The sequence below is a fragment of the Nematostella vectensis genome, chromosome 10, assembly GCF_932526225.1.
Source record: "Nematostella vectensis chromosome 10, jaNemVect1.1, whole genome shotgun sequence".
NCBI lineage: Eukaryota > Metazoa > Cnidaria > Anthozoa > Actiniaria > Edwardsiidae > Nematostella > Nematostella vectensis.
In genome coordinates this window covers 1,531,783-1,557,360 of record NC_064043.1, presented here as the reverse complement: position 1 = coordinate 1,557,360, position 25,578 = coordinate 1,531,783, and the positions used below count along the sequence as shown (strand labels likewise).

At 41.1% G+C, this 25,578-nt stretch overlaps 2 protein-coding genes across 2 annotated transcripts in view; both read left to right on the top strand.

Annotated features, from left to right (window-relative positions):
• Nucleotides 1-1,490: 1,490 nt before the first annotated feature.
• Nucleotides 1,491-8,662, top strand: LOC116618169. The gene is made up of 6 exons (XM_032381610.2): nt 1,491-1,584; nt 2,654-2,875; nt 3,968-4,140; nt 5,810-5,916; nt 6,666-6,821; nt 7,751-8,662. Exons 2-6 carry the CDS (start codon nt 2,679-2,681, stop codon nt 7,967-7,969), a joined length of 852 nt encoding a protein of 283 aa, XP_032237501.2. The 5' UTR covers nt 1,491-1,584; nt 2,654-2,678; the 3' UTR covers nt 7,970-8,662.
• A 2,847-nt stretch (nt 8,663-11,509) lies between these two features.
• LOC5512127 (E3 ubiquitin-protein ligase UHRF1) overlaps nt 11,510-25,578 on the top strand; it is a 30,898-nt gene continuing 16,829 nt past the window's right edge. The window contains exons 1-17 of the mRNA XM_001632478.3: nt 11,510-11,615; nt 14,126-14,292; nt 14,617-14,799; nt 14,877-14,933; nt 15,044-15,168; nt 18,356-18,536; nt 18,808-18,875; nt 20,024-20,109; nt 20,180-20,236; nt 20,346-20,419; nt 20,525-20,637; nt 20,730-20,763; nt 21,552-21,641; nt 22,007-22,114; nt 22,515-22,619; nt 23,111-23,217; nt 23,560-23,647. Coding sequence (XP_001632528.2) covers nt 14,140-14,292; nt 14,617-14,799; nt 14,877-14,933; nt 15,044-15,168; nt 18,356-18,536; nt 18,808-18,875; nt 20,024-20,109; nt 20,180-20,236; nt 20,346-20,419; nt 20,525-20,637; nt 20,730-20,763; nt 21,552-21,641; nt 22,007-22,114; nt 22,515-22,619; nt 23,111-23,217; nt 23,560-23,647 — 1,629 coding nt within the window. The 5' untranslated portion in view covers nt 11,510-11,615; nt 14,126-14,139. The remainder of the gene's footprint in view (nt 11,616-14,125; nt 14,293-14,616; nt 14,800-14,876; nt 14,934-15,043; nt 15,169-18,355; nt 18,537-18,807; nt 18,876-20,023; nt 20,110-20,179; nt 20,237-20,345; nt 20,420-20,524; nt 20,638-20,729; nt 20,764-21,551; nt 21,642-22,006; nt 22,115-22,514; nt 22,620-23,110; nt 23,218-23,559; nt 23,648-25,578) is intronic.

Here is a 25,578-nt window from a genome sequence, read left to right as displayed (position 1 = left end):
CTGATGTAACTCAACGTGTCACGAAAGAGGACCTGCCACTTGTCACGGAAGAGGACCTGTTACGTGTCACGAAATAGGACCTGTCACGTGTCACAAAATAGGACCTGTCACGTGTCATGGAAGAGGACCTGTCACGTGTTACGGAAGAGGACCTGTCACGTGTCACGGAAGAGGACCTGTCACCTACTCGCGCCAGTCTACAAGAGGTAAGACTGCATGGGATTCTGTTTGGGTTCAAGAGTCGTATAGTCGGAAAGTTTGTGTGCAGGCGTTGCATACCCAGTTGATGAGTGAGGGGATGTAGGGGTTAGTCAAAACTTCTTGTTCTCGCCATTTGAAAAGCTGAGAGGGGAGGGAGGGGATGTAGGTGTTGGTCAAAACTTCTTGTTCTCGCCATTTGAAAAGCTGGGAGGGGAGGGAAGGGATGTAGGGGTTAGTCAAAACTTCTTGTTCTAGCCATTTGAAAAGCTGAGAGGGGAGGGAGGGGATGTAGGTGTTGGTCAAAACTTCTTGTTCTCGCCATTTGAAAAGCTGGGAGGGGAGGGAAGGGATGTAGGGGTTAGTCAAAACTTCTTGTTCTAGCCATTTGAAAAGCTGGGAGGGGAGGGAGGGGATGTAGGGGTTAGTCAAAACTTCTTGTTCTCGCCATTTGAAAAGCTGGTAGGGGAGGGAAGGGATGTAGGGGTTAGTCAAAACTTCTTGTTCTCGCCATTTGAAAAGCTGGGAGGGGAGGGAGGGGATGTAGGGGTTAGTCAAAACTTCTTGTTCTAGCCATTTGAAAAGCTGGGAGGGGAGGGAAAGGGTGTAGGGTTAGTCAAAACTTCTTGTTCTTGCCATTTGAAAAGCTGGGAGGGGAGGGAAGGGATGTAGGGGTTAGTCAAAACTTCTTGCTATTTCCATTTGAATATTAACCGGAACAGGAAATGCAAAAACCCGTTTAAATCATGAACAATGTGAAAAAGGAACCGGCATTAGAGCATTTTAGAAAAGTCGAGACTACAACTATAGGCGGCAGGTTTGCCAATTGATGTAAAAGAGGCCGCCTTAATTGTCTCCCTTTTATTTTGTTTTGTTTTGGTATGAAACTCATCCAAGTACCAGCGTAATTAAACTCGAGAAATTTAAAGATAAGTGATGGATGTTTATAAGAATTTGCCAAGTTATTTGGTTAGACCTTTTTGTTATTCTAAGATAAATGCGTACTGAAGAATAATGAAAAAATGAGGAGGGGAGGGGGGTTGTTGGAAGGGGAGAGTGGATTCAAGACAAGCGAAATACAATTGCTTTCCTCAACCCATCGGAAGTTCTCTCATAACAAGTAAAGTGCCTCTGCGCGCGAGCGAGGGAACCTAGGGCCGGCCCACTAAATGAGTCAGCGAGCTCCCGCTAACAGTCCTGGCTGAGTGCCGGCATGTTGTAGTGAAAAAATATTCCAAATGAGTTTTGTTAACGTAAGTTGAATGGGGTGGTATAGTTAATTATTTATCAAGTACTAATTATTTTTCTGGACCCGTCCAGTAATGACACAGACAGATTTTTAACACATTGACTTGTGAAATCCTTAGATAGGACTTTCCTAAACAGGTGAGTAACTTTGTGAAACTTAGCTACAACGGTAACAACAGAGCAAAATTACGTTAAGGAAAGTATTAATCAATTTAAACGAAAAAAAAACGATAAAAGACCCCCAACTTTTTTTTATTTTTGGTTTTCACTAGATCGTTTTTTTTTTCTTAAATTGCCGTTTAATCTCCTTTCTAGTTTATTCTTTTTCTTATTTATTTGTTGTTGCAATTTTGAAATTCAAATTTTAGTGGCAAATGTGAATTATACAATACACTTGGCCCATGAAAAATCCCACGACCTGGAAATACTGCAATAAATAAAACTCAAACACAAGGAAGAATTCGTGGAAGAATTGCACTTATAGAAATTTTTTATTCTCCTAAGGAGAATTATCATACTGCCAAATAGAGACCGTTTTTGTGTGTGGAAAATTAAAATGCTTTTTATGGCGCCTAATAATAATAATAATAGTTTATTTCAACTACCACTATCGCAGGTGAAACTGAATTACAGTGGTATGGTCATAACACATGACGAAGTTATTTGCCATAAACATCACTGGTAACGAACGGTTACAAACTCATTAAGCCTAGAGGTCATTCCTTGAAATGTATCAGTTCTCTGTGTACCCGGTCTCAGAGAGTAGCCATGGCTTATTGTATCGCCTCTAGGAAAAACATAGCTCAGAGGAGGAGACGTTCTAGCTTTGGTCGCAAATGAGCGACATAGGCAATCCCGGCGTTCAGCAAGGGACCCGAGTCCAGAGCTGTGAAGGGCGGTGATATACCCGACCTAAAACAGGAAATAAATTCCTAATTTTTGGATTCATCTATTAGACTTTTTTATATGGATAAACCGGCGATAGGCCAGTTTGAGTTTTTGCTTAAAGCATTTTCGTATCATGTTGGAAAGGTGGGCAATGATTTGATATTTTGCGCCATGGGGAAGAAGGGGTTCTTATTGAAAACTCGGTGCTAGATCAACCATTTACGGTCTGAAATGTGTAGAGTGTATGTGTTTTTTTTATTTATCTTATTTGCCCCGGCTCCTCTGGTTATTTTTCTGTGCTGAATCTTTTTTTTTTCAGAAACAAAAAATTGCTGTCAGCCAGGATGGCCTTGCTAATGGCCATCCTAGTGTTGACGTTGCCATGGCAACTTGCCTGTGCCAATCAGTGCACTAGATATTTCGAGATGCCAGGATTTGCTCTGTTTGGTCACGTGATCGAAAGACTAAGCATGCGCAATGCGGAAGAATGTCACAGGGCATGCGCATCCGCCAATGGTTGTGTCAGCATCAACCACTATGGGTGAGTTTTATTGCAAGGCCGGTGAATTTCAGGGCCGCCGTATCAGGGGGTGGGGCACTACACCCCCCTCCCCAATATTGACCAGAAGGGGCGTGGCTGTGCCCCCCAATATTTTCTTAGTGTTTCTGCATTGTGCCCCCCCAATGTTTTCGAACATTATAAGGAAATGACCAGAAGGGGCGTGGCTGTGCCCCCCAATATTTTCTTAGTGTTTCTGCATTGTGCCCCCCCAATATTTTCGAATATTTTAAGGAAATGAGCAGAAGGGCGTGGCTGTGCCCTCCAATATTTTCTTAGTGTTTCTCTATTGTGCCCCCCAATATTTTTAAAAATTATAAGGAAATGACCAGAAGGGCGTGGCTGTGCCCCCCAATATTTTCCTAGTATTTCTGTATTGTGCCCCCCCCAAATATTTTCGAACATTATAAGGAAATGACCAGAAGGGGCGTGGCTGTGCCCCCCGATATTTTCTTAGTGTTTCTGTATTGTGCCCCCCCAATATTTCCGAACATTATAAGGAAATGACCAGAAGGGCGTGGCTGTGTCCCCCAATATTTTCTTAGTGTTTCTGTATTGTGCCCCCCCCAATATTTTCGAATATTATAAGGATATGACCAGAAGGGGCGTGGCTGTGCTCCCCAATATTTTCTTAGTGTTTCTGTATTGTGTCCCTCCAATATTTTGAAAAATTATAAGGAAATGACCAGAACGGGCGTGGCTGTGCCCCCCAATATTTTCTTAGTGTTTCTGTATTGTGCCCCCCCTCCCAAATCTTACGTGGCCTGATACGGCCCTGGAATATAATAATCTGAGAGATTTCTTATTCCAGGTGGTGTTGGTTTAGTATCGTAATTTGGTGCTGAATGCGCTTTGTTTATAGCGGGGTTTGTTTCGAACATTCGAGATGTTAAAAAATCTGTAAAAAATTACTGCCTAGTGTCGTCGAGACAAAAAAAAGTTTGCCTTTAACCAACGATTAGACAGGCGAATAGCTGACGTACCTCCTGTTCCAGGGGTGGAGGGAGACGTGCTGTTGGAGGTGGATGATTTTATCGCAGCGCTTTGACTTACACTTACCATTGATTTCCGCAGCGCAACATGTGAGCTTAACAGCAAGTCTCAGTTTACGGCACCCCAATCCTTCGGTACTCGTCCTGGTTCCCATTTTAAAGTCGTCAAACGCGAGCAAAGCTGCTCTAATCAGCTCTGTTCCACCGGCAAGGAATGCGTGATGGACGGGTCTGGCCGGACCTACTCGTGCAAAAGTAAGTTGCTATTAAAAAGGAATACATAACTAATCGTGGTCAAGTGTATGCGCTGGCCATGAAAGGAATACTTAACTAATCGTGGTCAAGTGTATGCGCTGGCTGCCTGTTTGGGTGTCCTGTGACTGATGATGTGACAACGCCCAAAGCCCGCTCATTAGATCTCCCTAGTCCAGACCTGGGACTCTCTTTGCGCTCGACATTCTGGCTCGCGTGAAAGAGGGTCCAGTATTTATTGCATGCGCATGCGCGAAAATACACCGCATATATGCGGTGTGGCCTGGTTGCTTAGTTCAAGATGGCTGCGAAAGGGACGAGCGAGGGTTTATTTAAAAATAATACCCTGATTTTGGTCGTGGGTAAATACTTGATTGTCAATCTTTTCTGAGAACAGGACAGATGATAATTAGAGTCTGGAAAATGTATCAATCAAAGAGCTTTTCCGTTTTCGTTATTTTCACGCGCGCGCTTTAGGCAATAGCGTCATTTCAGACGAGCGCGCGCTTTTTTGAATTTGATTTTCAATCACACTTTATCGCGTTTTTATAGAAAACAAATCCCAAGCAGTTCGCTGATATTCCTTCACATGTACAAAACATTCTTTTCAACTAAGCGATGATCTATTTTCGGAGCTCTGCGCTCGACAAAGTCTAGCGGGAATCGACCCTCCTTTGGCACGTCCGTTATTGCGCGCGCTCGTATTTCAACTTTTGCCGTGAAGGTCGCTGATTGGTACATGTTCGCGCATGCGCATGCAATAAAAACTGGACCTTCTTTCACGCGAGCCAGAAGGTCGAGCGCAAAGAGAATCCCAGGTCTGGACTATGGATCTCCCTTGTTGTCTCGCGCTCATTGTTTTGGGTCCCCTTTGTTGCCTCGCACTCATTTCATTGGATCTCCCTTTTTGCGTCTCGCTCATTTCATTGATCTCCCTTGTTGCCTCGCGCTCATTTCATTGGATCTCCCTTGTTGCGTCGCGCTCATTTCATTGGATCTCCCTTGTTGCCTCGCGCTCATTTCATTGGATCTCCCTTGTTGCCTCACGCTCATTTCATTGGATCTCCCTTTTTGCCTCGCGCTCATTTCATTGGATCTCCCTTGTTACCTCGTGCTCATTTCATTGGATCTCCCTTGTTGCCTCGCGCTCATTTCATTGGATCTCCCTTGTTGCCTCGCGCTCATTTCATTGGATCTCCCTTTTTGCCTCGCGCCTATTTCATTGGATCTCCCTTGTTGCCTCGCGCTCATTTCATTGGATCTCCCTTTTTGCCTCGCGCTCATTTCATTGGATCTCCATTGTTGCCTCGCGGTAGGCCAAATAAATCCCGAAAAGGACGCAAGAAACTATTTATCCGCAATGTTTTATTGTATAATAACAAGTTTTGCATAAATCAAACCAATCACCCGCCATGTTTTTTTGTATAATAAAAAGTTTTGCATAATTCAAACTAATCACCCGCCATGTTTTTTTGTATAATAAAAAGTTTTGCATTATTCAAACACTGCTATTTTTTTAATGCTCTTAACAATTCTTTTTAGCAAAGTAAAGATCTAAACGAGGATTCAATAGTGTTCTACGTAGTCGCTCCTCTGTCATAGATTGCGCTTTTTATGACATCGTTGAGAGCAGCTGGGTTAAGAAACTAGTAAGTTAAGTGTCTCTTTACAGACATCGTGACGGTGTTTGTGAAGTCCGAGGGGCCCGAGGCCCCAGGTCGTACCGGACAGAACGGGACTGCTTTTATTCAAGCGCACCAACAAGAGCTGAGTCCAAAGGTAATCATCATATTCAACATTACCAGCGCCATCATAAGCAATGCTATTACCATCAGGACCATCATCATCATCATCATCGTCGTCGTCGTCATCATCATCATCAGCAGCAGCAGTAGCAGCAGCACTACAATTACCATCTGGACTAACACATCATCACCATCATCATCATCATCAGCAGCAGAAGCAGCAGCAGCATCATCAGCAATATCAGCATCATCATCATAAGTAATGCAATTACCGCAGGCGCGTACCCAGGGGGGTGCACAGGGTGTGAGTGCACCCCCCTTGAAGGCCAAAAAGTGGGTCATTTCTTATTAAGGAATCTTCAAATACCCTTCTATTTCCATATGATATCTATGACTGCGCACCCCCCTCCCACCCTTCAGCTAATCCTGGGTACGCGCCTGTACCGTCTTCACCAGCATCATCATTACCGCCACTATCACGTGCGCCAAAATTGTATGTAATAGTTTTGTACTTTTATGATTGTCACAAAGTGACTGGTCCTTTCTTGTAACAGTAAAATGTGCACATAAGAATAATGATCACCCCACTACCATCGTCAACGCCATCATTACCCATAATCCACCAATTTGCCAGTCATTATTATTTGAGTCGGTTGGTTGTATTTAGCTTTTGTTTGATTTATCCATGACTTTTAACTATTATAATAGGATTGTCTTCCAGTTTCCATAAACATTTTAAGGCATTATACAGGCACTACATGATTTAACTTTCTGCATGTTCAGAAACCTGGTTTTAATATTGTGGCGATTCACCTTGGAAACGGGTCCATTCATTCGGCGAGGAATTTTGATATTTTGTATGGCGTGGGCGAAGACGTGGCCATGGAAAGTTACATGACATCTCTTCCGGATAACGTGATAGTGCTCGTTGCTGTACAGGTAATCTTACACCAAGATTCCCCATACTGATCTTCTGTTGACTAATATGACAACAGATGATCTATGTTCAAGCAAGTCCTTACCAAAACACCCCACCCCTATCCTTATCTTCTATAGACCAATATGTTGCAAAGATAAGAGATGATCCATGTTTAAACACGTTCTTACCAAAACACCCCACCCCTATTCTATTCTTCTATAGACTAATATTTTGCAAAGACAACGGATGATCCATGTTAAAAAAATCCTGACAAAAACACCCAGCCCCTATTCTATTCTTCTATAGACTAATATATTGCAAAGACAACAGATGATTCATGTCCAAACAAGTCCTTACTAACCACCCCACCCCTATTCTATTCTAAGGCTAATATGTTGCAAAGATGAGAGACGATCCATGTTAAAACAAGTCCCAGGTCCGTACCCAGGGGGGGTGCAGAGGGTACGAACTCACCCCCCCCCCCCCCCCTCACAACTGCCAAAGGTCCACTTTCGGTTCTCAATAGACGTGCTTTTATTTGTAGACAAAACTATTAAGCATCAGCTAGATCACTCTGGTATGTTGCCAAATCCGACAATAAACGTCCCGTGGAGGTACTACAATGGCATGGTCAGATTTTTATTAGAGAAATCTCTTTCCCCCCCCCCCCGGAAAAATAAGGTCCACTCCTTCGGATTTCGAGAAAAATCCTGGGTACGGGCCTGAATCCTTACGCAAACACAATACCCCTATATTGTTCTTCTATTGTTCTTCTACAGACTAGTGGGCATTCTATTAAAAAAGCAATCTTCCACACACCACTTCTGTTTCACTATGACTGAAGTATTCGGAGAAAACGAGGGCCCTTTCCGTCCTTCCACCGACTGACGCCTTGTAGTAAGTCATAATCCATGACACTATAGTCAACTTATCTGTCCCTGTTTTACAGGAAAGCGCAGTGCAGGAGAACAAATCACCAAGCAACGCTACAATCAACGCCCTCAAGAATGTGGTGTCCTTTGCAAACTCTGATATGCCCGGCTACCGGCAGCCCTGGGTCCTAATCGGTAGTAAAAATGGTGACATTGGTCCTACTAGTTTATACATATCTACAGGAATTGCTGGCACTGGGTCAGTATCTAAGAGCTTAGTCATCTCTCACAACTAGCCAGGGCCCCCTACAACCCACACTACGCCCCCTGGACTACTAGGGTCATTACAGAAGAGATCCACTTTCCCTACACCAACCCCTGAATTTCTATTCCCTGGTGGCCACACTTCCCTCCCCCAGAATTTCTATCCCCTGGTGGCCACACTTTCCTCTCCCTGAATTTCTATTCCCTGGTGGCCACACTCTCCTTTCCCTGAATTTCTTCCAAACGCTGGCCACACTTTCCTCTTCCTGAATTTCTATTCCCTGGTGGCCACACTCTCCTTTCCCTGAATTTCTATCCCCTGGTGGCCACACTACCCTTCCCCTGAATTTTTTCCAAACGCTGGCCACACTTTCCTCTCCCTGAATTTCTATTCCCTGGTGGCCACACTTCCCTCCCCTAGCAAGGCGAAATACAGGGTGGAAAAGCAGTCCCCTCCCCAAGCCTCTTGTGGCCAAAATACAGTTTGAAAACACATGGTGTGGACCTTTTCGGGAACACACATTCCACGTTATCTCATTCAGAATAATAATTACCGTATTTGCTCGAAAAAGCGTGCTTTGATTTTACATGCCAAGGAGAGCCTTAGGGTAACTGTACAGGACTTACTGTACCATAACATAAACTTAGAAGATTGTGTAGGGGCCTCACCATTTTACAAATGGCGAGGCATCATCCAAGTATGAAAATAAACTAGTATTATGCAACGACTCGTGTGTTTGTTTCCCTGTTTCCTGTACTATTTTGGGGGTACTAACGCATTTGGATACATTCAACACTCCACAGTGTTGATGCAGATTCGAGCCAATGTTATCATGCTTGCTGTGTAAGCTCACTGAGATTGTTTGCTCAGGGCCTCAGCAGACCTCGAAATATTGGGGGGACACGGTACAGAAACATTAAGAAAATATTGGGGGCACAGCCACGCCCCTCCTGGTCATTTTCTTATAATGTTTAAACTTATTGGGGGGGGGGGGGCAAGTACCCCCAGTGCCCCACCCCCTGCTACGGCCCTGAGCATCACTCACATCATAGAGCATCACTACATCACTCTCTAAAAAATTTAAGCACCGCTCGGTACTTGTGCAAAATATACATGGCTGCATCAAGTAATTTTTTTAGATTTGTGCCCGAATAAGCGTAATTATTAATGTTTTCTTGTACGTACGCATGTGCGGTTGGTTTGTGCATGTTTGTGATCACGTGACAGGGTCTTTTAACATCTGAGAGCGCCTAAGTCCTTTGAAGTTCGCCGGGTTTCACTCTCCAATACTGACTTAGGTTCTAAGGGCAAACGCGTTTCCCCTACCCCTCCCCCGGAGCGCATTAAATGACATCTGGATGCCTTACCAGCAAAAGAGAGATTTTCCCTTTGGGAAGTTGCTCGTCTTGAACAATTACCTTATCAGTCGGTTTGTTTCTTATGATGAAATTGGTGCAAAAAAATAGCATATCAATCAATGGCTGTCGTTTTTCTAAATGGTCTAAAAAGCCTGGGACGAGTGCGCGGGAGACCTGTGATATTCTAAAACGTTAGGGACTAGGCTCCATATCCAAGATGGCTGCCAGCAAAATCGTAGTAAGGGAGCGGTCATTTATTACTGGGGGGGGGGGGGGGGGGGTGGCCAGCAATTTTGCAAAACCCTGGGCTAAAAAATTCCCCCCCTCAAATCCAACCCCCAAAAATCATGACCATTATATTCAATAAAACCACAGAGACTTGATATATATACTGAGTGTAGCTGAATATAACCTTTACTAGAATATAGATCAGCTAGCATGGCAATTTTGTCCTATGTTAATTAAAGTATAAACCTTCACTTTCGCTAGTTAAGAGTGGTACAGAGGTAAACAACAAATACTGGTGTCGCTAGAAAACGACTGCGTCGTCGACAATTTTAACACGGATATTTGAGTCTAGGTTTTGCAACATTTTAAAGTATTCGTTTTGTTCAACTGATTTGAACGGGCAGTTTTGTCTGTCAACCATGAGAGGGTTTCTCAAAATTTATTTTTATAAAGACAAGATTGGTACCTGACAAGATACCATGATGTAAGAGAACGAATCCCCCGTATTAGGGTATGTCCCAATGATGACGTCCGTGAAAGCTATTTTTATAAAAAGCAGTTATTTTTTGATACGCCTCTGATTGGTTAGCGCTCACGTTTCCTAGCAACATGAGTGTTACGCGCGATCACATCTTGAGCAATGTGATCCGGCAAAGGATGTTTTGGAAATCTTTTTGACCGAAAATACCTCCCTTTTTTACGAACGCTGTAAGAATGATCTTCCATAGAGTACGTTGGATCCAATCAACCGTTTCTGGGACATTGAAATACATTAAGTGCGTGATTTTAGGCTCTGGGATAAACTTCCCCAGTAAAAGTTTTAACAATCAATCATAAATCTGTGTTTACAAAACACAATTCTCTTCCAATTCCCTTTTAATGAAAAAGATACATCCAGAACTTAATACCATTATATTCACACCGATATTACAAATAAAGGATTTCAAGTCTTTATAATGAAGTTGATCCTATTCCAGTGACAATGGTTTCTTGAGTGACATGATTTCTGAACATTTGCGTGAAAAATTGAAGTTCATTCATTGAAAAATGTTATAAATCAAAGAAAAATAAAGGCCTTCTTGTATTAAAATACATAACATAGACTCTGAGAAGGCCTAGGTATTCCATCTCACCGAGTTGAAGAGAAAAATAACTTTTTAGGAGTCTGCACGATGCATCTTGAATGAACCCCAAATTCACCGCCTCCCCGACGTCTTCCCGTTCAATTATTTATATAACATTTAGATAACTGAACATTAGATAACTTAACAGATAACAGGACACCACCCCATGAGTAGCATTGTGATCATGAGCCTTGAAGAGAAGCTAAAAGGATAAAAACAGGTAGCAAACGAAGTAAATAAGATCAGAGGGAAAAAATTTGGTGTGAAATTGTACTAGCTCGTGGTGCCCATAACCAAATATGGCGCGACGAACCATGTATGGATGCTATGATTGACAAGCTCGCGCAATCTAAAAATAGCTTTCTTGGACGTTATCATGGGCCACGGGGATTCGTTCTCTTATATCATGGTCTCTTGTACCTGAACAATATGGAACTAGATATACTATAGTAGGAAACATTGTAAACTGAATACAATTTTCTTTTCAACAATGACCCTCTTGCTCAGTATATTAAAACCAGACTTCGACGCCCAAAAAATGTGACCCCCTTTTAATGACAGCCCAAAAAATGTGACCCCGCTAAATCAGCGCCCAAAAAAACTTAGCCCGCCCTACATATTCCCCCCCCCCCACCCCCCCAGTAATTAATGACCGCTCCCTAAACAAGCCCTAGTGCGAGAGAAAAAAGCGAACTAATGATTAGGGCGAGCTCCCAAATATGGTATGTAATGCCTAACAAGAAAATGACCGAGCGAGCTAAGATTGAACGATATGCAAAATCGTCAAAAAGAGCAACTGATTGATTCCGCAATCACGTGGTTTTAGATTTCCCGCCAAAGACTCTCGCACCAGTTTCCCCGCGTCTGAGACTAACAACACACAAGTCGAAATCTGCCTCCAAAGCTCTCTTTACAATAGCTTGATAAACTTCTTTGCCAAGATAATTGAGTGTTCAAACGGCCTAAGGTGAGTCGTGCAAGCTCAAAAGGGTGGACTCACATCCTCTCCGATTGTGAGCAACCAAAATTTAACTAGTCTTCTCTCGATTTCATTAAACGTTTTGCATTTCTTTGACCATCGTCCAAATTGGTCAATTATTCACGTAACTTAACTTATAGTACTTAGACTTAGAATGGGTTCCTTGTTTGTCGCTAGACTTACAGTAACCTACTGATCTCGTAAGATAGAGTTAAGTTAAAGAGAATATTATTCTCAAGGTGTAACCATATCGAGTTTGTATGTAAGATGGCAAAGTTTGAATCGAAGTAAGCACGCGACTGCATACTTGCGTGTTAGTCAAGCTTCCCTTACAAAACTCATCGTCCATAATATTTTCTCAGCGACTGAACAATTTTGAGTACATCTACAACCCGATTGTTTGTAACAATTGATAACCGTTCACAGTTCTCGATAATAAGCATTCTTACTGATGAATTACTTGACATGCGTCTATGATGTAGAAGCAGAGGAGGGGTACTTGTATTGAATCACTAGATACCATCTTCTGGTGCTTTCCTAATGACCTCAAGATATCAGTATCTTAAACTCAGACTTGAGTAACTTTCAAATGTATGGCGTCACCACCACACAGATATTTTATTTCAGGCGCATTACACTACTAGTGATAATAAATCATGCTGCATTCAGTATGACCAAGGGGGGGGGGGGGGGCTACTCATGCATTGCTAATGAGTTTTATTATTAACTGCTTTGCCAACCCCCCCCCACGAACACATCGATTGATCATGGATTCCGTAGAGAACAACCTCTGCAAGGGGACTAGCAGAAACATTCATTTTGCATTTAATCCAACTAAACTAGATTAAATGTTTGCTGTTGTAATAGGCGTTTCAACACCAAAATCTACGCAGTAAACATAAACAGTATTTGACTTTTCGAAGACCCCTTGCAGAAGTTGTTTCCCTATGGCGTCTATGAACAACTGACATGTTCGCGGGGAGCAAAGCCATTGATAATATAGTTCATTAGCAATGCATGCCAGGAAGAGGTGACCTCTCCCCCATGTGATAGGCCATCGGGCTATAGCATTTTGTTGGTCTGCTAGCCTTGTGATAGGCCACCAGGCTATAGCATTTTGTTGGTCTGCTAGCCTTGTAATAGGCCATCGGGCTATAGCATTTTGTTGGTCTGCTATCCTTGTGATAGGCCACCAGGCTATAGCATTTTGTTGGTCTGCTAGCCTTGTAATAGGCCAACGGGCTATAGCATTTTGTTGGTCTGCTAGCCTTGTGATAGGCCATCGGGCTATAGCATTTTGTTGGTCTGCTAGCCTTGTGATAGGCCATCAGGCTATAGCATTTTGTTGGTCTGCTAGCCTTGTGATAGGCCATCGGGCTATAGCATTTTGTTGGTCTGCTAGCCTTGTGATAGGCCATCAGGCTATAGCATTTTGTTGGTCTGCTAGCCTTGTGATAGGCCATGGGCTATAGCATTTTGTTGATTTGCTATCCTTGTGATAGGCCACGGGCTATAGCATTTTGTTGGTCTGCTAGCCTTGTGATAGGCCATCGGGCTATAGCATTTTGGTCTGCTAGCCTTGTGATGGGCCATCGGGCTATTGCATTTTGTTGGTCTGCTATCCTTGTGATAGGCCATTGGGCTATAGCATTTTGTTGATCTGCTATCCTTGTGATAGGCCACCAGGCTATTGCATTTTGTTGGTTTTTGGTAGAAAGTAGCGAGTGATAGATATACACGTTGATAGATGGACATCAGTATTCTTTCACTTTGTAACAAGATAACCAACACAAGTTTAAATCACATTTGTCACCTTTATCCCCCCAATACATTATGAAACCTCATAATTACGAAATTATATTTATTTCTGTGTGATTTCATTAACACGATTACGATTGGTGAGACAAAACACCAGCTTTGGTACAAGAAGTCTAGTCCATCCTTTACCTAGACTTATGTATGTTCATTAGGGTGTCCCCTTAAAAATGTAACAACTAAAGATCAATACATTTGCGGCTATTACATGTTATTTATAAGATACAACCCACAAGTTTTCAAGGCACATTTTTGGCCAAATAACGAAAAACTCAGATATTTGATTTTATCGTAGATGTTTTTGTTTTTTGGCATAAAAGCAATTATGTCAAAACCAGTTAATGGTTCCTGCTATAAGCAGACTTGGCTACATAATGTACAAAGCCATGCCATTCTAACACAGAGAATGATTTACTTCCTTATCTGGGAGAGAGTACCTTGCTAACCAACCTGTTAAGAACCACTGAAGAAGGCAGAGTCCATCTTCAGTGTTTTTACTTGGCCGCATAACCAAAAGGGGCATTAACACACTAATAGTCTCTTATCCATGTAAACTGCGCGGCAGTGCAGTGCGTCTTATATAGCAGTCTGAATAAGACCCTGTGTAATGTAAATCCAGAGCGATCCAGCCTATGACAGCAATTCTGGATTAAGTCAGCCCAGCTTTCTTTCCTTTCCTTCAGCATTAACAGGCAGCATGTGGATTCAAGTGCGAACATTTGACGGCAAGCAGGAGCAACAGATCAACAATCTTAGCAAGCAAACAAAGATTGAAGATTTAAAGGAAAGGATTGCTGAAGCCTTTTTAGTGGATACTACTCAGGAGAGATTGTTTTTCCGTGGAAAGCAGGTGTGTTCATTCTTCTGTAATCATTATTACTTGGGAAATAGGCTACTAAGTTATATATTATCAGCCTTAGTATAGCAAATGTAGTGTCTGGGCTACCTGTGTTGTGACCGAGCTCTGTGTTAGGAGTATATTATGAGATGTTTGTTAATTATAAAGCAGATGGTTGAGACATGTAATGAACAGCTGTGTTTACAAATGAGGTCCAAATCACACTGACAGCCTAGTATATTCTTAGGTGTCTCTAGTTGTAATTTTTCTAGTAATACTCTACTTGTAGTAGGTTCTTGGCTCCAGGGCTAATAACCTCTTTTCTTTTTTCTCCAGCTTGAAGATGGACACACCTTGTTTGACTACAATGTTGGCCTGAATGAGATAGTCCAGCTGATGATTAAAGCCCCTCCCCCTACTAATGACAACAATAATAATGATGATAAGAAAAGCAATAATGAAGAGTCTGAAGCCCTTGTCAATGGTAGTGTTGAAAATGGTCACTCTTCTATGGATGAGGTAACAGCTTTCCTGAAAAACATATTGTTTAACAATAGTAGAGTTATATATATTATATTTTATTATCCTGTGTTAAGGACTCAGTAGAGAATAATTCTTCTAAAGACAAGTCTGTTATCAAGTCAATATATAAGGTAACTACCGAAAGTACTCTGTTTTACTCTCATTGAGTTCTACCTCAATTTCGTTGATCCCTTTTGTAAGCATCTAACTTTGTTTGAAAGAAGTCTCTTCTATTTGGCAGAAAGGAGAGTTTATTGACGCCAAGGACCCAAGCATGGGAGCGTGGTTTGAGGCAGAAATAGTGGATATTAGTCTAAAAGATGAAAGTGATCCAGAATCAGTTTTATACCACGTCAAATATGATGGGTAAGCTACATCAGCACCAACATTATCACCACCTTTTTCAACACCTGCAACACCATTATCTTTATCATCCACCTCATTGCCATCATCATCATCCACCTCATCGTCGTCATCATCATCCACCTCATTGCCATCATCATCATCCACCTCATTGTCATCATCAGCATCCACCTCATTGCCATCATCATCGTCCACCTTATTGTCATCATCAGCATCCACCTCATTGTCATCATCAGCATCCATCTCATCGTCATCATCAGCATCCACCTCATTGCCATCATCAGCATCCACAACATTGCCATCATCAGCATCCACCTTATTGTCATCATCATCATCATCCACCTCATTGCCATCATCAGCATTCACCTCATTGCCATCATCAGCATCCACCTTATTGTCATCATCATCATCCACCTCATTGTCATCATCATCATCCACCTCATTGCCATCATCAGCATCCACCTCATTGCCATCGTCATCCACCTCATTGCCATCATCAGCATCCACCTTATTGTCATCATCATCATCCACCTCATTGTCATCATCAGCATCCACCTCATTGTCATCATCATCATCCACCTCATTGTCATCATCAGCATCCACCTCATTGTCATCATCATCATCCACCTCATTGTCATCATCAGCATCCACCTCATTGTCATCATCAGCATCCACCTCATTGTCATCATCAGCATCCACCTCATAATCATCATCAGCATCCACCTCATTCCCATCATCATCGTTGTTATTTTCCACCTCATCATCGTCATCATCAGCATCCACCTCATTGTCATCATCAGCAACCACCTCATTGTCATCATCAGCATCCACCTCATTGTCATCATCATCATCGTCCACCTCATTGTCATCATCATCAACATCCACCTCATCGTCATCATCAGCATCTACCTCATTGTCATCATCACCATCATCCACCTTATTGTCATAATCATCGTCGTCAGCATCCACCTCATCGTTATCATCATCATTCACCTCATTGTCATCATCAGCATCCACCTCATTGTCATCATCAGCATCCACCTCATTGTCATCATGAGCATTCACCTCATTGCCATCATCAGCAGCATTCACCACATTGTCATCAGCAGCATTAACCACATGTCTTCAGCAGCATCCACCTCATTGTCATCATCATCATCAACCTCATTGTCATCATCATCATCCACCTCATCATCATCAGCAGCATCCACCTCATCATCATCATCAGCATCCACCTCATTGCCATCATCATCATCCACCTCATTGCCATCATCAGTAGCATCCACCTCATCGTCATCATCAGCATCCACCTCATTGTCATCATCATCATCCACCTCATTGTCATCATCATCATCCACCTCATTGTCATCATCAGCATCCATCTCTTAGCCATCATCATCATCATCATCCACCTCATTGTCATCATCAGTAGCATCCACCTCATTGTCATCATCAGTAGCATCCACCACATTGTCATCATCAGCAGCATCCACCACATTGTCATCAGCAGCATTCACCTCATCGTCATCATCAGCATTCACCACATTGTCATCATCATCATCCACCTCATTGTCACCAGCAGCATTCACCACATTGTGATCAGCAGCATTCACCACATTGTCATCGGCAGCATTCACCACATTGTCATCAGCAGCATTCACCACATTGTCATCATCAGCAGCATTCACCTCATTGTCATCATCAGTAGCATCCACCACATTGTCATCAGCAGCATTCACCTCATCGTCATCATCAGCATTCACCACATTGTCATCATCAGTAGCATCCACCACATTGTCATCAGCAGCATTCACCTCATCGTCATCATCAGTACAATTCACCACATTGTCATCAGCAGCATTCACCACATTGTCATCAGCAGCATTTACCACATTGTCATCATCAGCATTCACCACATTGTCATCATCAGCAGCATTCACCACATTGTCATCAGCAGCATCCACCACATTGTCATCAGCAGCATTCACCACATTGTCATCAGCAGCATTCACCACATTGTCATCAGCAGCATTCACCACATTGTCATCAGCAGCATTCACCACATTGTCATCAGTAGCATTCACCACATTGTCATCATCAGTAGCATCCACGACATTGTCATCATCAGTAGCATTCACCTCATTGTCATCATCAGTAGCATCCACCACATTGTCATCAGCAGCATTCACCACATTGTCATCAGCAGCAGCATTCACCTCATTGTCATCATCAGTAGCATCCACCACATTGTCATCAGCAGCATTCACCACATTGTCATCAGCAGCATTCACCACATTGTCATCATCAGTAGCATCCACGACATTGTCATCAGTAGCATCCACCACATTGTCATCAGCAGCATTCACCACATTGTCATCATCAGTAGCATCCACGACATTGTCATCAGTAGCATCCACCACATTGTCATCAGTAGCATCCACCACATTGTCATCAGCAGCATTCACCTCATCGTCATCATCAGTAGAATCCACCACATTGTCATCAGCAGCATTCACCACATTGTCATTGGCAGCATTCACCACATTGTCATCATCAGTAGCATCCACCACATTGTCATCAGCAGCATTCACCTCATCGTCATCATCAGTAGAATCCACCACATTGTCATCAGCAGCATTCACCACATTGTCATTGGCAGCATTCACCACATTGTCATCATCAGTAGAATCCACCACATTGTCATCATCAGTAGCATCCACCACATTGTCATCAGCAGCATTCACCACATTGTCATCAGCAGCATTCACCACATTGTCATCAGCAGCATTCACCACATTGTCATCAGTAGCATCCACCACATTGTCATCAGAAGCATCCACCACATTGTCATCAGCAGCATTCACCTCATCGTCATCATCAGTAGAATCCACCACATTGTCATCAGCAGCATTCACCACATTGTCATCAGCAGCATTTACCACATTGTCATCAGCAGCATTCACCTCATTGTCATCATCAGCATTCACCTCATTGTCATCATCATCATCATCATCCACCTAATTGTCTTCATCAGCAACAATGGTCTTAATTGAGAGAGCTGGATTTAAAATGTTTAATTACTGTAACTACTAACAAACTGAATTTACCCATTAGTAATCAAGGTTACCTCGGGTTAGCATTGTGAGTGCTAGAAATGTTCCTGTCATCATCCTCTTTACTGTCATTCCAGCTATGAGGAAGATGAGATCAACAAACTTCCAGGAAGAGACATCAGACCAAGAGCCCGCAAACGGCTGCAGTGGGACCAGCTTTCTGTTGGCCAGGTTGTCATGGCAAACTACTGCCCAGATGAACCAAAGGAAAGAGGCTTTTGGTACGATGTGCAGATTACAAAAAAACATTCAAAACAGGTAAAAAATACAAAATGTACTTTGTCTAAAAACTATTTTTTTATTTGCTTTGGGGAGCCTGTGGTACAGGCAGCAAAATGTGTGCTGCTCTGTTGTGTCCCCGTCTCTCACCACTTGGTACCTAGTTCCACTCCTGTACTGTATAAGCAATACACATATTATAAAAATAATATATTTACAATGCTGCAGTACCATACAGTTTATTGATCATTGATACTGAACTTTAAAATGCAGATATTTTCATATCATGTTTGTTGCTTGGCTAATTCAGATTACTCAAGGTGGGGCTGAATCAAGGAGTGGCAGCGGGAGGGAGCTCTACGCGAAATTAATATTAAGGTAAATACTGATCTCTGGGTGTGGGGTCATATTACTCATTTACTAATATTAAGGTAAATACTGATCTCTTGGTGTGGGTTCATATTCTTCATTTACTAATATTAAGGTAAATACTGATTTCTGGGTGCGGGGTCATATTCTTCATTTACTAATATTAAGGTAACTACTGATCTCTGGGTGCCAGGTCATATTCTTCATTTACTGATATTAAGGTAAATACTGATTTCTGGGTGCGGGGTCATATTCTTCATTTACTAATATTAAGGTAAATACTGATCTCTGGGTGCTGGGTCATATTACTCATTTACTAATATTAAGGTAAATACTGATTTCTGGGTGCCCGGTCATATTACTCATTTACTAATATTAAGGTAGATACTGATCTCTTGGTGCCCGGTCATATTCTTAATTTACTAATATTAAGGTAAATACTGATATCTGGGTGCCAGGTCATATTCTTCATTTACTAATATTAAGGGTAAATACTGATTTCTGGGTTCGGGGTCATATTCTTCATTTACTAATATTAAGGTAAATACTGATCTCTGGGTGCCAGGTCATATTCTTCATTTACTAATATTAAGGTAACTACTGATCTCTGGGTGCCAGGTCATATTCTTCATTTACTAATATTAAGGTAAATACTGATTTCTGGGTGCGGGGTCATATTCTTCATTTACTAATATTAAGGTAAATACTGATCTCTGGGTGCTGGGTCATATTCTTCATTTACTAATATTAAGGTAAATACTGACCTTTTGGTGCCAGGTCATATTCTTCATTTACTAATATTAAGATAAATGCTGATCTCTGGGTGTGGGGTCATATTCTTCATTTACTCCAATGACTCCTTTAAAGGGTGCTTGTACTGTTGAAGAAACAATGTTGTGGAAACAAGCAGCATTTTTTTGGTATTTGTTGTGTAGATGACGTATAATTTACCATGGGCTTACAACCAATTAAACAAATACTATCAAGTGTTGTAGAAATAATGCCACACTATATGATGCTTATTGGATGTCAGATTTTTCCACACTTATGAAATGTTGCTAAGGGCTTTATATTTTTTTAACAATTGACTACTGTGTCAACAATCCTGAATGACCCATTTTTTTGACTTTGTGATGTGTTCTTGCTTTCTATTTCAGTAATGAAGAAGACAGCCATGCCCCTGTGGCCCAGGAATGCAGGCTAATTTTCCTTGATGAGATTTTTAAGATTGAGGCTCCTCCTGGTTAGTATAGAATTGTGCTTAGATCATGTCTTTTTCCCTATATTTAAACAGTGTCGTTTGTTGCTGTTAGCGTATGATGAAAATGGTGAAAGAATACAGTCAAGCAATGATGGCCCCTCTGTAAAACGTAGGTCCTTCTGCTTTGAGCATCATCTGAAAATTTTGAGTTGTATTACAAATCATTCTTGGTAAACTTTGAAAGTCATGGTCCTTTTGTTTCCATGGTCATGTTGTAGGTCAGAATAAACCAGATTGTAGATTCTGCAAAGATGACAAGATGAAAAAATGCAAGCAATGTGCATGCCACCAGGTGAAGCAAAGTCACAACACTGCCAACATTGTTGACATAAGCTGTACGGCAGCTTTGTTGCACCAAAAATCACTAAGAGAAAATACATGTTTTGTTGTTGTGCAGTGTGGAGGTAAGGAAGACCCTGATAAGCAGCTGCTGTGTGACGAGTGCGACATGGCATACCATATCTACTGCCTGGACCCACCTTTGGAGTCCATACCAGACGATGAAGATTGGTATTTTTCCCATTAGAATGATGTTTGTTTTTTTTATACTTTGGGTATGTGTATTATAGAATGTGTATCTTATTGTCATCTTTTCCCCTAAGGTATTGCCCCTTGTGTAAAACAGATGCATCAGAGGTATGTTATAAAGAAAAGATGATTTCAGCTTTATCATAATTGGAAAACGCTTACCTCAAAACACACTTATGTTAAGGTCTCGATAAAGGTAAACGACCTGTCCGTGAAAAAAATATTGTCGCGCCGCAATTTTCACTACATGTACAAACTATATATCAAATAAAAGGTTGAATTATCTCCTGCGAGTTTTATTTTTGCAATAGCTACTGTAATTTTGTGTCCTCATTTCTGGCAAAATTTGGACACGAAAAGTGCTATAAAAGCGATCTCTAGTCGAAAATCGAAAATTCCTCACACTTTATGACATGATATAATTATCTATCAGATCCTGAAAATTTGAAGGATATCTTAAAACCCTTTGCGAGGTTATGTCCGACAAGCTTGAGTTCTCACCTCAAAATAATACGCTAGAAAAGTCAAATATTTTAGCATCAATTCACGGTCAACAGGTCACAGGAAACAGCCCATTTTAGCTGTCTTAGAATGTGATTTATGGAAAAAATGTTTTTGCAAAAATAAAGTTTAAGAACTATTGATACAGGTTTTACAAAAACCACAAAAACAGTGGTGTCAAATTTACCTTTATTAAGACCTTAAGTAATTCCCATGGAAAAGAGAATAGCTCTATCTGTGTACTATTTAAGGATAGGTGTTTTATGTCATGTGAGCAACTCTTCTGAACTCCAGTCTAAAAAACTCAGGATCTACTGTAGTGAACCCATTTAAACTACCTTGGTCATCTTAGGATCATAATTTTTGACATCTATTCATATCAATTTTTACTACAGGTGGTGCAAGCTGGGGAGAAGCTTAAAGCCAGTAAAAAGAAATCAAAAATGGCTTCTGCTAACTCTACATCTAACAGGGACTGGGGAAAGGTACTTTTCTAATGGCAATTATTATAGATTGATGAATGTAAGACATTGTAATAGTGCTGTATCAAGGTTCAATCAGGGTTATTTAATTGGTGGCTATAGTTACAGCAATTTTTGGTTGTAATGGGTCTTTTATACTAAAGGTTAAAGTAAATAGTGAATTAAATCCAGGTTTTGCACTATATCTCTCAGAGTAATTGAAACATGGGTGACTATATGTCACAGAAATGTATGGTGGCTATAGGTCTGTCACTCACAAATCCTAAAACAAGTTAGTAAATCATGGTTTTCCCTTCTCTGCCAGGGTAATTTGTAGGTTTATGAGAATAGGTAGCTGCAGCATGTTTGAATGAACTTTCTCTTTTTAGGGAATGGCCTGCGTTGGACGCTCTAAGGTGTGCTCGATCGTCCCACCCAACCACTTTGGGCCGATTCCAGGAGTTCCTGTTGGCTCAGCTTGGAAGTTTAGAGTTCAGGTTTGTAGTGATAAAAATATGCTTTCTTGCTTAGCACTCAATGATAAAGTAGCTTTAATAAAATAAACTTGTTCTTATACTCCCAAAAAGTATAAACAAATTGGAACCTTCATATATCAAACAATGATGATCAATATGTAGTTTTTTTTTTTTCAATGCACATTTTCCTGTCCTCGCAGGATCATGACACTTGGAGTTGCCTGGAGAACAGCTGATATGTATTAGGCAATTTCAAGTCTGGCTCTGAATTTTTTATTTTTTGTTGTCATGTTCACATTCCCGTCATCTTTGCTTAAGTTCTCCAAAGGCCTATTTGTGACTTGAGTGCAATTGCACAGTATATAGCTCACTGATTACAAAAATGTTTAAGTTGTTAATCAATGCTGCTAATTTGTCTTAGGCAAGTGAGTCTGGGATTCATCGGCCACATGTCAGTGGTATCCACGGGCGGGACTCAGAAGGGGCCTACTCAATTGTGCTTGCAGGGGGCTACGAGGATGACCTGGTATGGCTTCTAATTACACACAGAAGAGCTACTGGACATAGACATGTAGATGGAAGAAAAGATTGGTAGACCGAAAGACATGCAAGTAGACAGACAAGCAGAGACAGGGGGGTGGGAGGGACAGACAGAAACAGGCTAGCAGATAAGAAAACAGACAGACATAATCAACCAGGCAGAGAAAAATGGGAAAATAGACAGCCAACCAGTCAGAAAGGTGTGAGCGAAGAGGGCTGTCCAATTCACTGACAAATTTGGCATTATCTGAAACAATTGAGGCCACTGAAGTGTATTAAAGAACAAGGTAAAACAATGGAAGGGAAGAATGCCATGTATATATTTGGCAAAGTATAGGACTTGTATGTGGCAAACAAAAAGACAGAGACAAGAAGGGCAGAGATCTGTAGAGTTACAGGGGTACATAAAGATAGTGGTATAACAAAGATATAACAGCCTAGAAATCTTCTGTCTAACATACCCTGAACCTTTGTCAGGATAGTGGAGAGGAGTTCATCTATACTGGCAGCGGAGGGCGTGACTTATCTGGCAACAAGAGGACAGCTGAACAGTCATGTGATCAGAAGCTCACAAAGATGAACAGGTAGAGCATCACACACTTAAATTACATGGTTGGATTTATAGGGTTGGATTTACAAACCTTCTCACAAGCCTTTGTGGCTGAAGAAAAAAAAACATGGAATACTGAAACATAGGGTGTCCATCTCTACCATGAAATGTGATAAAATTGCCTAGAAAAAAACTCTTTGTATAAATTTCATATGATGGCAACATATGCATACAAGCCTTTCTCAACTCCTTTCTGTCAATAGCCTTTGATTTTTGGTCATTTGAGTTTGGTAACTGTAGATATGTAAATTCTCTCTTTGCTTATTACCGCCTTGCTTGTTTATTACTCTCTAAACCCTTCTGCCTGTCTCCACAGGGCACTTGCAAGAAACTGTGCCGCACCTCTCAATGACAAAGAAGGTGCTGAGGCAGAAGATTGGAAAAAGGGCAAGCCTGTTAGGGTTGTAAGTGAACTTGATGCATGATAATTCTAGTTGTTACTGCTCTGTTAGGGTTGTAAGTGAACTTGATGCAAGAAAATTCTAGTTGTTACTGCTCTGTCAGGGTTGTAAGTGAACTTGATGCATGATAATTCTAGTTGTTACTGCTCTGTTAGGGTTGTAAGTGAACTTAATGCATGATAATTCTAGTAGATACTGCTTTGTTAGGGTTGTAAGTGAACTTGATGCATGATAATTCTAGTTGTTACTGCTCTGTTAGGGTTGTAAGTGAACTTAATGCATGATAATTCTAGTAGATACTGCTCTGTCAGGGTTGTAAGTGAACTTGATGCATGATAATTCTAGTAGATACTGCTCTGTTAGGGTTGTAAGTGAACTTGATGCATGATAATTCTAGTAGATACTGCTCTGTTAGGGTTGTAAGTGAACTTGATGCATGATAATTCTAGTAGATACTGCTCTGTCAGGGTTGTAAGTGAACTTGATGCATGATAATTCTAGTAGATACTGCTCTGTTAGGGTTGTAAGTGAACTTAATGCATGATAATTCTAGTTGTTACTGCTTTGTTAGGGTTGTAAGTGAACTTGATGCATGATAATTCTAGTAGATGCTGCTTTGTTAGGGTTGTAAGTGAACTTAATGCATGATAATTCTAGTAGATACTGCTCTGTTAGGGTTGTAAGTGAACTTGATGCATGATAATTCTAGTAGATACTGCTCTGTCAGGGTTGTAAGTGAACTTGATGCATGATAATTCTAGTTGTTACTGCTTTGTTAGGGTTGTAAGTGAACTTGATGCAAGAAAATTCTAGTTGTTACTGCTCTGTTAGGGTTGTAAGTGAACTTAATGCATGATAATTCTAGTAGATACTGCTTTGTTAGGGTTGTAAGTGAACTTGATGCATGATAATTCTAGTAGATACTGCTCTGTTAGGGTTGTAAGTGAACTTAATGCATGATAATTCTAGTTGTTACTGCTTTGTTAGGGTTGTAAGTGAACTTGATGCAAGAAAATTCTAGTAGATACTGCTCTGTTAGGGTTGTAAGTGAACTTAATGCATGATAATTCTAGTTGTTACTGCTTTGTTAGGGTTGTAAGTGAACTTGATGCAAGAAAATTCTAGTAGATACTGCTCTGTTAGGGTTGTAAGTGAACTTCATGCATGATAATTCTAGTAGATACTGCTCTGTTAGGGTTGTAAGTGAACTTGATGCATGATAATTCTAGTAGATACTGCTCTGCCAGGGTTGTAAGTGAACTTAATGCATGATAATTCTAGTAGATACTGCTCTGTTAGGGTTGTAAGTGAACTTGATGCATGATAATTCTAGTAGATACTGCTTTGTTAGGGTTGTAAGTGAACTTGATGCATGATAATTCTAGTTGTTACTGCTTTGTTAGGGTTGTAAGTGAACTTGATGCATGATAATTCTAGTAGATACTGCTCTGTTAGGGTTGTAAGTGAACTTGATGCATGATAATTCTAGTTGTTACTGCTTTGTTAGGGTTGTAAGTGAACTTGATGCATGATAATTCTAGTAGATACTGCTTTGTTAGGGTTGTAAGTGAACTTGATGCATGATAATTCTAGTAGATACTGCTCTGTTAGGGTTGTAAGTGAACTTGATGAAAGAAAATTCTAGTTGTTACTGCTCTGTCAGGGTTGTAAGTGAACTTGATGCATGATAATTCTAGTTGTTACTGCTCTGTTAGGGTTGTAAGTGAACTTGATGCATGATAATTCTAGTAGATACTGCTTTGTTAGGGTTGTAAATGAACTTGATGCATGATAATTCTAGTTGTTACTGCTTTGTTAGGGTTGTAAGTGAACTTGATGCATGATAATTCTAGTAGATACTGCTTTGTTAGGGTTGTAAGTGAACTTGATGCATGATAATTCTAGTTGTTACTGCTTTGTTAGGGTTGTAAGTG